The 12,531-nt window shown below is 37.9% G+C and overlaps 1 protein-coding gene across 1 annotated transcript in view; it reads left to right on the plus strand.

Annotated features, from left to right (window-relative positions):
• MAP3K21 (mitogen-activated protein kinase kinase kinase 21) overlaps positions 1-12,531 on the plus strand; it is a 45,910-nt gene that overhangs the window by 17,536 nt on the left and 15,843 nt on the right. Inside the window, exons 2-4 of the mRNA XM_054393649.1 lie at positions 2,815-2,995; positions 8,974-9,122; positions 9,873-10,048. Of these exons, the coding sequence (XP_054249624.1) occupies positions 2,815-2,995; positions 8,974-9,122; positions 9,873-10,048 (506 nt within the window). The remainder of the gene's footprint in view (positions 1-2,814; positions 2,996-8,973; positions 9,123-9,872; positions 10,049-12,531) is intronic.

Here is a 12,531-nt window from a genome sequence, read left to right on the forward strand (position 1 = left end):
TATATAGTTAAATAACATCTGTAAGAAAGATACTGACATTAAAATACTCCTGATAGTCTTGCTGCACTGTCAAAAGCGTCCTGGATTTTTAGGATATGCACAATATCCTATCTACCAATCTCAAGACCACTATGCCACATAGTATTTGTATGTTTTAATTTTTATCCTTGACATTTTTTTTGGTTTTAGGCTTCAGCTTGCTGATGATTTATATTTCATGGGGCTATTGAAAATAACATGCAGTAATATTTCCCTGTTCCCCAGCTGTAAATGGTTCTGGGCATTCACTCTTACATAGGGTAATGCTTGATATATACGACTACTGCCACTGTGTTAATAAATTTGCTTTCCCTTTGATCTCATTGCAGAAAGGCAGAGTCACAAAGGGAGGTGTGTCAAATTCAGAGCTGAGTTGCAAATGCTGTTACCAGTAGGAATTGTGTGTGACCTCTAAATATTTAATCAAATGTTTCTTTCTGGCTGTAGTACATGCAATGTTTGCATAACAGTCCAAAGTGAAGTTTTATGTTAACTTGATTTAAAGTAGTCTCATTCTCTTAGATTTTGGTTCATTTGGAAACAGTTGTAGTCTCTGTTTTTGCTTGTGTCAAATTAAATGAGGTGGGCATAGAATTTTAGTGTACTCCTGCATTCCTAATCTTAATTCTTTTTTTTTTTTTTTTTTTGGTAGATATGAATTTATTTTCATATTTTGGGCTGTGTTTGCAAGAAGTAAAGCGCTAATGCAAGTATGAACTTCACTCTATTTAAAAGATTTGAAAAGAAATAGTAGGGACTGAGTGAACAGGGTGTATAAGCATGAGACTGTAAAATGATTGCTCATAGGTTAGCAGCCTGCAAGGGCTCAGAAGGTCTGGAAGTGGCAGAAGGATACTATACTAAAGGTTGCTAGGCTGCTGTAAAGAGACACTTAAGGGAGCACTGCTCAGCTATGCTGAGCATTTTTACTATCCTGCTGCTAAGTAATCACTGTCTAGTATTGCTGTTTTCCTGGCTGCCTTCCGGAAAGGGAAGTTTGAACTGCTAAGAAATGTTGTCCCTTTCTAGGATGAAACTTGGACACATGCCAGTTATTACCTTTTGCAAGACTGACTGTTTTTGGTTTCGGTCACATTGACTGACAAGGAATGTCAGGAATTCTGCTGAACATGTTTTAAATGGAATAGTAAACAATGGGTCTTTGATTCAAGTGTAAAAACTCTTGCATAAAATTAAGTTACTGTGGTGCTGACTGGTGAGCTGATGGGCTGTCTTATACCACTGCGGCTTTAATTTCTACTGCTCTGTTAAGAAGCCTACTGAAAACAAAATGTGGGTTCTCTCTTTTTTCATCTGGATTTACAGCAAGGTCATCAGTTTTTTTTCTCTATAAGAGATGGTAATTCCTCATCTGTTTGCGGTTTGATTCCCTGTACTGTGTTTTAATGTTGATATAGTTGGAAAACACACATTTATATTTCTTACTTGTAATTTAACCTTTGTTTCAGGAGGTCATTTTAACAGAAAGATCTAAGAGTTACTGCTGCAGTGGCAGAGGAGCTGAATAAGGAATTAAAATGACCATGTGTAAATAATTACTCCTTTGCATCTGTTGTCTTCTTCCTTGAGAGCTCTAACACAATAACCCATTTCTCTTTTAACATTAAGTTATATTACAACTCTGCTAATACTGTTGTACTGTGAATGAATTAGACACTGAATACACACTGTAGGGCAAAACAGAAAAAAAACCCCAAACACAACAGTTTACTCTTTAATGTCCATGAAGGTGCAGTGGATATAACATAATGTGGATTTGATCTAAGTCCAGTGTCCTGTTGTCAGCTGGGGACTCCCAAGTCAAGCTACCTCCCCCGGTATATAGTTTCCCAACTTGTAATGAATTGTGGCCCAGGAATTCATAGAACGTAAAGCCCCTTTTTGGATATAAATACTGCTCATGAGATTGTCTTCATGTAGATGTGTTTTAAATCTCTGTAAAATTATAGCGTTCACATACTATGCCAAAATTCACCAATGTTGTGTGAACAACTGCCATGTGTTTGATTCTTATATGCTAATTTTGCTCAATGATGTCTATTTCTTGTGTTGAGAAATGACCACTTGTTACCTATAGCTTTCTTCATTCCACAAGTGGTGTTACACACTTTTCTCAGATGATTCTATTCTCTATGATTCTGTGTTTCTTTTCTAGGGGAAGACTCCTTGTCAATTAACCAGTCCTTGTAGTTGGAGATATTCCATTTTTAAGCACCGTTATGTGTCCTTCTCCATACCTTTTTCAGTTCTGTTAGATATTTTTCGAGATGAGTAGGTTCCAGGATTGGATTCAGTATTAAAGCTTAAATACAGTGGCATAATGTGCCCTGCTTTGTCTTCTAAGTATTTTATAGGAATTCCTGCCATTGGTTCACTACTGTTTTATTAATTCAGAACCTCATTTGAAAGTGAACACCTTTTTCATATCACAGCTTGTCATCATCTTTGGGATATTAAGATTCTGGGCTTTCTTAAACCTACATGCTTTGCTTTACATCTCTGTACAGTGTATTTCTTGTGCTATTTTAATATCTATTTAGTTGCATAAAGAAAATGTGGCACTGTAGGTATTTCTTGCTTCTATAGCTTAGAATAGCTTATAATTATCAAACCTTGTTGATATCTGTAAAAAATATTTTCACAGCATTGTCTGTACAATGTGATTCTTTACAGTGTGAGTCTTATGTGAAATTAGTAACAAGACTGGATATTTTGATTCCTGTTGCATTAATTTACAAACTCAATCTTTTGCAGTTTTGTTACTAGAGAAGATGGAACATGATGACATTTGTAATAAAACTCTGAAGATTACAGATTTTGGTCTGGCTAGAGAGTGGCACAGAACAACCAAAATGAGTGCTGCAGGGACTTATGCATGGATGGCTCCAGAAGTTATCAAGTCTTCCATGTTTTCTAAAGGAAGTGATATTTGGAGGTAAGACCACCATGTTCAGTAGAACTATGTTGAGGTTTTTGGATGACTTTTTTTTTTCCAGGTGTTTTCCTATGTTATTTTCTTAGCATATGGCAAGTATAACTGTTTTGAGAAACATACTGTTTTCTCAGCATCTATTTAATTTGATATACCCTTAGATATTCGTGACTTAAATGGGGTGAGGGAGAGGGAAAATAACAAAATTTAATTATTTTTAACTGAAGCAAGATCTTAAAATGTTAAAATATCTCTTTAAGATACACAAGTATTTAATCTGGAGTATTAATATAAAAAGCTCCTGATATATTAACATGATTGATCTCATATTGGCATGTTTACTTTATATCAGATTATGCATAACGAAATGGGACCAGGCAATTATTGCTCTATATGTATGATAAACAAACAAAATTTAGGCTGCAAACCAGAACTTTGACAAATGTTAACTTTTATTGTTGCTTTTAGGAACCCAAAATATGATCATATGTAAAAGTGGACATCAGGACTAAGCTTTTACATTTCTAGAGATTTTACTTCAGTAGCTAGAGTGAGGAGCATGTATTCAAAAAAATAGTTTTAACTTGCTCTCTAATTTTAGAGGTGAGAAACTGCCTTGTAAATTCATTCATTTTTCATTATTGTGAATTATAGAAATAATATGGGCCTCAATACTGATGTTGGTTTTGAGTGATGTATAGTGGGATACATGTATTGTAGAAAGTTTATTTAAATTTTAGTTTTAATTTAGTTCTCTTTTGTGAGTGGGGAAAAGCAATGATTGTGCAATAGGCTCTAAAAGCTGCTGTACCTCACCCTGAAAAGCCTGCATTTCCTTTCTCGTTGAAAGGTTTTCTCTCTGAAGGATCCAAGATAGCTATTTGGGGAAGGAAGGGAGGACTTTAATCGGTGTTCTCATGCCTTCTTATGCATGTGCTGTGTTGTATAATTCTTAAGTAGGGTCCTATTTTGCTTAGATGTTTGAAGTTCTACAGCATGAAGTAATACTTCTGGTATTCTCAGGATAATTCTGTATATGCACTGCTGTTTTGTGACACCCATTTCTCTTGTGTCTGGAACCAATTTTCAGTATTTTTTTTTTATCAGCCTGAGTTGATGCCCACTTGAGAAACATCTTTGCTTCATTTCCCCCTCCCTCCCTGACACCATTCTTTCCTTCTTTCCTTTTTTCTTTTTTTTTCCTTTTTTTTTCCCCTTTTGTGGGGTGGAGGTTGGGTGTAGGCGTATCCCTAATCAGCTCTATTCCGTGCTTAATTACAGGTCCTGTCCAGTCTTGTTGCTGTGATTTTAGGTATCTGAGGGGGTATGCTTTGGTGCAATTATTTTATATTCTCCTGCAACATTAGTTTACATTTTTGGAACCTACAGTATTTCTCTTCCTCGCCTTCTCTTCTGCACGCTTCTCTTGTAAAAATGTAAGTATTTAGCTCAATGGTGGACATCTAATAGGAGAGGTTTTTAAGTAGAAAGGCTGTGTTTTACAGAACAGTTTAGACCTTCTTGGCTTCTAAAGATTTTCTGCTTACTGCACTTTGATCTATTCTGTTTCTTATCTTTACTCTTTCTTTTAAGGAAAAACAAATAATGAATACTATGGTAATAGTAGTGGGTTTTGTTCTTAAAAAGCATTCAGGTTACAAATTTGAGTCTCTGTAAGACAAGAACACGGTATGCTTCAGGAGAGTTATAAACTTCAGTTATACATACCAAGTGCTGAGTCTCCAAAAGAAATCTACAGACCTCTTGCTAGAAAAGAAAAAAGAGCAATTGAGACTGTTAAAAGTATGCTTACATCTGGTCTTCCAGAATCAGCCAGTGCTCAGAAACGCTGTAGGAGTGTTTTCTTGGAGAGCCTTTCTGGCTGTTCATTCTCAGGTGTTATCCCAGATAGAAGTGGTGCTTACCATGCTCTGCATGTGTATCTTTCTGCTTTTCAAACTGAAGTTACAACTACAGCACTTAATATTTTTGGGCATATCATATCAAATTCCCAAACAGAGATTCCACGTCTGCAGCCCTAACCTTCTATCAATCATCACGCATTTCTCAGTGCTGAGTTAGTCTTAGTTTCATGTATTGAGCCTTAAAGTGCAAATATGCCCACAGATTTCCAAGTGCTGATGGTGTGCTTCAGCAGTGGTCTTTACACCAACATGTTCCTCCATTGTACAAGCTCTTGGCAAAGCTAGGAAGCAGTTACTGTACAGTAGAATTAGCAGCTGCTTTTACCTGGCATGTTTGTGCAGTTTTGAACTCATTGATCTGGTTATGCATTGTAACTTCTGCTTTAGAAGAAGGATTGTGGAGCAAAATAAACTGAGGATTTTAGTTACCTTCATTTTTATGAGCTTTTACAATATGTTAAAACAGTAAGTTATTGCTGGACTTAAATCAAATTGGACAGCAGGAGAATAATTTTTAATAACTAAAATACTTGAAAGGACATATTTTTGAAAGTGTTCGTTTTCATGGTCTAAAAATACATAATTCAAGCATATTATGCCTGTTTTTTGACCTTTTGCTGAAGATGGGAAAGGACATGGCTTTTTTTAAAAAAGTTATTTCTTAGAAGCTCCGACTGTATACATAGGACAACCATACATGGGTTGGTGAAATATAACACAGAAAGTATCCACTTCTGTAGTTGAGAGGGTTAATAAGAAGTTGTTTGCCTAGATAATGATAGACTAGTACCTCCCAAAAACTTGAGAATGGCAGAACTGGAATGTCGTCAGGGTTCCTCACCAGGTTTTCCTCTCTAGTTCTGGCTTTTGATACTAAGACTGCTTTCATTAAAAGAGATGCTTTCAGGCTCTTGTTGTGTTGGTCTGTTTAAAATTTCGCAACTCCTTTCTTGGCACTGTTGAGAGTTACTTGGTATTATAGGTTTGAATTGTCAATACAACTAAAATTAATAGTGTAACACAACTTTGTATAAAAGATAATTTCTTCTCAGTGAAGTTTGTTGCTCTGCTTAACTACAGAGTTCATGCTAAAATATATACAGAATATTCTGAACAGGGGAAATTACTTGTATTAAGAACAGTCTGTGCTTGCTGAGAGAGCATGACATTGTTCAAGCAAATTTCTCTAAGCACACGGATGAGATGTAATTCAGTAGAAGTAGAATTCTTCCATTGTGCATAAAATCTTCATCTAATGCAGGAATTATTGTGGTTACTGTCAGAAACACAACCAATTTAAAACAAAATTGGAATTACTTTATCTTTTGAGTATACAAATGAGCGCAGGAATTAGACTGGAAAAAATGGGAGGAAAATAAGAACACCAAGGCTTTTCATTTTTATTCTTTTTAGCAGGGGATAGACCATATTCCTAAGCTTTTGATTAACTGTTAGCACTATAAATTCCTTAATTTTCCAGTATTTTGATAGGCAGAGCTGCTTAGATGATCGGAATGTGAACAAAATACTGTTGATAATTGTGCTGTTATTTTGTAGTGTGCTGGTTTGTTATAAAGTGCTGTTGTAAGATCTTGTATAATGATGAATGACTTTTTCTCATTAAGGACAGAATGATAGAAAAATCGAACTAGTGTGTGTGTACATGAACATGTCATCTGTGTTCCCTATCACTGGAAAAAGGGAAACTTCCTGACTGGAAAAGGGGAAACATAACCCTCATTCTCAAAAAGGGAAAGAAGGATGATCCAGGGAACTATAGGCCAGTCAGTCTCACCTCTTGCCTGGTAAGATCCTGGAGCAGATCCTCCTGGAGGCACTGTTGAGGCAGAAGACTAACCAAGAGGTGATTGGGTACAATCAACATGGATTCACCAAGGACAAATCGTGCCTGACAAACCTGGTGGCCTTCTATGACGAGGTCACAACATCAATAGACAAGGGGAGAGCAGCTGACGTCATTTCTCTGGTCCTGAGCAAAGCCTCTGCAACTGTCCCACACAAGATCCTGGTCTCCAAACTGGCAAAACATGGGTTTGATGGACAGACCACTCAGTAGATAAAGAATTAGCTTGCTAGCTGCACCCAAAGAGTGGCTGTCAATGGGCCCATGTCTAAGTGGAGTCCCTCAGGGATCAGTCCTGGGACCAGCCTTGTTCAACATCTTTGTTGGTGACATGGACAGTAGCACTGAGTACACCCTCAGCTAGTTTGCTGACTCCAAGCTGTGTGGTGCAGCAGACAGGCTGGAGGGAAGGGATGGCATCCAGAGGGACCTTGACAGGCTGGAGAGGTGGGCCCATGACAACCTCATGAGGTTCAACAAGACACCAAGTGCAAGGTCCTGCATCTGGGTTGGGGCAATCCCAAGCACTGATATAGGCTGGGCAGTGATTGGCTTGAGAGCAGCCCTAAAGAAAAGGACTTGGGGGTGCTGGTGGATGAGAAGCTCAACATGAGACACCAGTGTGCACTTGCAGCCCAGAAAGCCAATCACATCCTGGGCTGCATCAAGAGAAGTGTGGCCAGCAGATCAAGAGAGGTGATTCTCCCCCTCTACACCACTTTCATGAGGCCCCACCGGGAGTATTGCATCCAATTCTGTAGCCCCTATTACAAGAAAGATATGGATGTGCTGGAACATGTCCAGAGAAAGGCCACAAGGATGATCAGGGAGCTGGAGCAGGTTGCCCAGGGAGGTGGTGGACGCCCCATCCCTGGAAGTTTTTTAGGCCCGCAGGATGTGGCTCTGAGCAACCTGGTGTAATGGAGGGTGTCCCTGCTCATGGCCCCCTAGTACTAAGGGGCACATACTAAGGGATGGAGTGTTTAGCTCTTATCTCCCCAGTGCTGTATGCGTTTCTCATTTAGGAGGGGTTAATCCAGTCCTGCAAAACTATTCACATACCTGAAGCAAAGGGTAAGAGCAATACTTTGTATTCTGTTTTTTCCCTTTGCCTGTTCACTTTACTGTTCAAAAGCAGCAATAGGTTGTCCTTTGTATCCATGTTCCTTGGTAGGAAGAGAGGAAGGGGAAGACACCAAACCCAGTTATAAAGTCTGCTTTAGGCTAATGTTGTAGAAGGAATGATTCCTGATTCCACAAAAATGACTGTGATAGCTGCCTTTTTCAGTGCTGATGGAATAGGAGCTGTAGAGCAACAGCAGCAAGCATGCAGTCCTAGCCCTTTGTAGGGGCCTGGAACATTTGAGCATTTGAGAAAAGTAAGCATTGGGTGTATAGACTCAAAGAAAGTAAAAGCACCACCTCCTTCTTCTGGAGTGGAGAGCATAGCAGAAATTCTTATGATTAATGTTGTTGCAATAGGAATACCTATGAGACTTGATTTCTGTACCTGATTCTCAGAAAAGATCTCTTCATGCCACCACCTTTCACTGGAGACAGTATTGTTTTGTCCATGTATTGGGGTTTTCCTAGTATGGAGAAATTTGTCTTGCGTGTATTGTTTGTCAAACTTGTGGCATCTTCTGTTGGAATTGGAAAGTGAACAGGCCTTTATATAACGCACAAGGAATTAGAAATACAAACTTCAAAACAAAGCTGGGATTTTTCCGGTGTTCTATATTGCTATTATTAAAAAATAACAACGTAAATGAGCATGTACATCCAGATACATTGTTATGAAATATTTGGAAAGGGGAATGGCCTGAATACACTGCTGAGGTTTTCTTTCGGGGCTTTTGTTGGTTGTGGTTTTGCTGGGGAGAAGGTTACTTGCTTTCCTGCCATTCAAACTTTTGACTGAGATTTATGTGATACTGGCATTTCTACGGAAATTACTTCAGGCTACATTTTGAATAGAAGCATGAGCCAGTCTTCAGCTTCTGTTTGGTTAATTGCTGTTAGTGGAAAGGTGCAAGATGACTGAAGTAGAGCAGACTCTTAAAGGCATTCACCTTTGACATGTGAAAACCTCAGGAATTTCAGTACACAGTCGGACAGATACTTGTTGGTTCTTGAGTAAACAATGTGTTCGTAGTCAGAAAATAACTGTTTAAAAAAATTACCTTTTGTAGTTACGGAGTGTTGCTGTGGGAACTCCTTACAGGAGAAGTTCCTTACCGTGGCATTGATGGCCTTGCTGTGGCTTATGGAGTTGCTGTCAATAAGCTTACTTTGCCCATTCCATCCACCTGCCCTGAACCATTTGCAAAACTAATGAAAGGTATCTATCTTTTTTCTTCTTATGTATTTAAGTAGCTATGTGTCCTTGGTTGTAACAGTTGTGGAGTTGCAAAATTAACAACTCAATTGATAATGTGCTGTGTACAAAATATTTTTTCTCTTTACATAGCAATCTGGTGTGAACGTGAAATGTTTTTTCTGGGGAAGTCATACAGTATTCCTGTGTACCACATAAGTTCTTCAGTAGTGACTGAGAACACTTTTTGCTGTAATATTACTGATTTACATTTTAATTGCAGTAATTTTCATAAAGTACAGGATATAGTACAGATCAATGCAAGATCAAGATTAAAATCCCAAGGGGAGGAACTGCAAATACCAGTTTTCCTGAGAGAGTCAAAAATGTTCTGGAAACACTTTAAAAATAAATAACCATTGCTTGCTGATGGCCATTTGCTTTTGATTGTTAAATTGCTGTACCTTTTATATGTATCCCTTCTGTGCAGTACTGCTAGTTTTGCTATTTCAGGTCCCAATGATAGAGATGAGGAAAACAAAAAACACAAAAAAACCCAGCAACAAAAAACAACCCAGAACTTAATACAAAAACAGTCCTGTGAGGGTAGGTAGATGTTACTTCTGTAGATGGCAAAGGAACAGGAGAAGCCTTGCAAGTAAAGAGAACGCATTAGAACTTGAAGTATGGTATTAAGTAATTTGAAACTCATGTAGTTCTCCAAAAGATTCAATGTGCTATAAAAAAAACTAATGGGATTTTGATAAATTCTAGAATGCTGGGAGCAGGACCCTCATATCCGACCGTCGTTTGCCTTAATTCTTGAACAGCTTACTGCTATTGAAGGGGCAGTTATGACTGAAATGCCTCAAGAGTCTTTCCATTCTATGCAAGATGACTGGAAATTGGAAATTCAGCAGATATTCAATGAATTGAGGACCAAAGAAAAAGTAAGTTGATGTTTTTCTATTGCATGGAAGTGAAGGAATGACATGTGTACATGTGATTTTGTCATACAGCAGTTTTTAACTTCAGAATTGTGGTTACCAATATAGTACTAGCAACCTGATTTAGTAGTGGAGATACACTTGAGAGGATAAACTACTTGAAAGAGAGGATTTATTCTGTTTAAAACATTATTAAAGTTGTCTGATTTTGTTGATGGAAACACTATTCTTAAATTCCATGAGTGTGTTTCTGGACAGTATTTTAAGGTAGACCTGTAACTGTCTTCCAGCAAACTTACTGGAGGAAGAAAAGTTTCAATACTGGTTACTTTCCCCCTTTGTTCTGTTACAAAAACGATAAACATTTCTGCATGCTGAAACTATATCTAGAGGTCCTTTGGTTCAAGTGAAATAGCTTGACAGTGTGACGTTATTATAGTGAGTTAGGGTTGTCCTATGAATGGCTCATTCAGGAAGTACAGGCAGTTGAAAAAGGAGTACATCCAAACCTGTCTCCCCAAAGAAGACAGGTATAGAGCTGTAAAATGTGACATACAGGCTCTTTTAAAATGTGCCTTTTTTTTAATATTAGACATTTGGATGCATCGTTTCACAAACATCTTACCTTTATAACCACTGCAGATTTTCAGCTATAGCTGAACATTCTCCTTGTAGAAATGAACAGCTTTTCATCCTGTTATATGACCATATTATGTGGCTCATTTTCCAAAAATGGAATAGTGTTTTTCCCTATCCTCTTCCTGAATAGTCTGGCAACATTGATGTCTTTAAGTGTTGCAGTTTTGGAGATCTTCTTGCCAGATATTAGTAAAGTTAGTTAGGTGAAACTTGTACTGAGGAATCAGCAAAGCCAGTTTCCCTTGTTTGTTATCCAGATCCCTGTCACTGATCATCTTTAAATATTCTCATACTGTGATAGGCTTGTGCTAGATGAATGCACACTGTTCATTCTTTACCCTCTCTTTTAGTTTCTTCAACCAATTTTAAATTATCCCAAGGTTTATTTTTCTTTAAACAATTTGATAAAGATAACAGTTGGAATAAGCCAGGTGTGAGTCCCTGTCAGAAATGCTTCTAGTAGAAAGATTCCTTGTTTGTGGATCTTTTAGTATAATTATTAGACAGTATATATTTGTTGTTGTTTTTCATGAATTGGTAACAAATGAGGAAGAAAGGTATTGAAATACAGTGACTTGTGAAGAAATCTTTGTAAAAGCCACAGTCACTTCCCTTTGACAAAAGCAGAAACTCAACTCTCATGTTGCAAGTCACTGTCAGTGGCCTTTGTTTCTCACTGCTTCTTACCAAGTGTCACAGATGGCTGTTTATGGACTGTTGGCTGGTGATGGGTGTGACATTACAGGTCTACTGTAATACCAGAATATGTGGTATGAGAATTTATTGATCACCACTAACATTGCGGTATCATCAGCAATAATTTACGTACTTCCTACCTGCCTTGTCTTCCACCCTGTTTTTCCCTCCTCCCTTTTGATTCACAGAACTTGGTTAAGTGTTCTCTGTGTAGTCTCTGCCCACCTTGCAGTGTGCATACAGGTTGGTAGAGCTGTGTGTCACTGTAGCTGTCAGATCTCTTCCAGATGGATTTTAGTTCCTCTAGAGAGATCAGAGGCTTTCAATTTTACTTCCTGTGGTCACTAGCTACTGTGTTTACTGCCCACAACCTGCCATAGGGCATAAATCTTTTTCTGCCCACAACCTGCCATAGGGCATAAATCTTTTTCTGCCCCTTCTCCCCCAGCAACTGCTCAACCAACCATTTTCCCATTTTTACTCAGGGAGCAATTATAACAGGCATTCCCATTTGGATTTTTTTTAAATTATTTATTTTCTGAAGCCATTAGTCCAGTATGAGATTTGAAATTGAAGAAAAATCTAAGTCAAGTATAGGATTAAATAAGATAGTGCAGTGCTTTTGAAGAAGAGCCATATTTTTGGTGTAAGTGAGTTAAGCTAAATTCCTGAGGGAAAAAGATAAAATGAAATTTACTTTTCATATGCTCACATAAATGCATCTTGAAAGGCATCTGCCATAATTAGGTAAACTTGTTTAAGAATGAAAGCATGTAACTTTGACTTGGACAAACTTTTCATGTGTGTAAACTTATTTAATTTGGCACTTTATCGTACTGCCAGGTACTAGGGAGGAATTAATGTCTACAAAGTATTTAATAATAATAATAGTAAAGCAAACATTAGAACCCTGCATGGAGTCTCATGTCCCTGTAAAAGAGGAACTTATGTAGCGGGAGGAATTTCCTCAAGGACTTGCTGTAAATGAGTGATGGTGACGCCCACACCAAGAGAAGATCATAGTCTTCTTTTGACATAGTCTTCTTCTTGAGAAACTTAAATATAGAACTCTTTCCTAGCTTCCTTATAATGGGTGTTTTAATTGCAGAGTGGTGTAGAAACATTGCATAACTAACTGCAGTAGGTCTGGT

This window comes from Indicator indicator, chromosome 2 (assembly GCF_027791375.1).
Source record: "Indicator indicator isolate 239-I01 chromosome 2, UM_Iind_1.1, whole genome shotgun sequence".
Lineage (NCBI taxonomy): Eukaryota > Metazoa > Chordata > Aves > Piciformes > Indicatoridae > Indicator > Indicator indicator.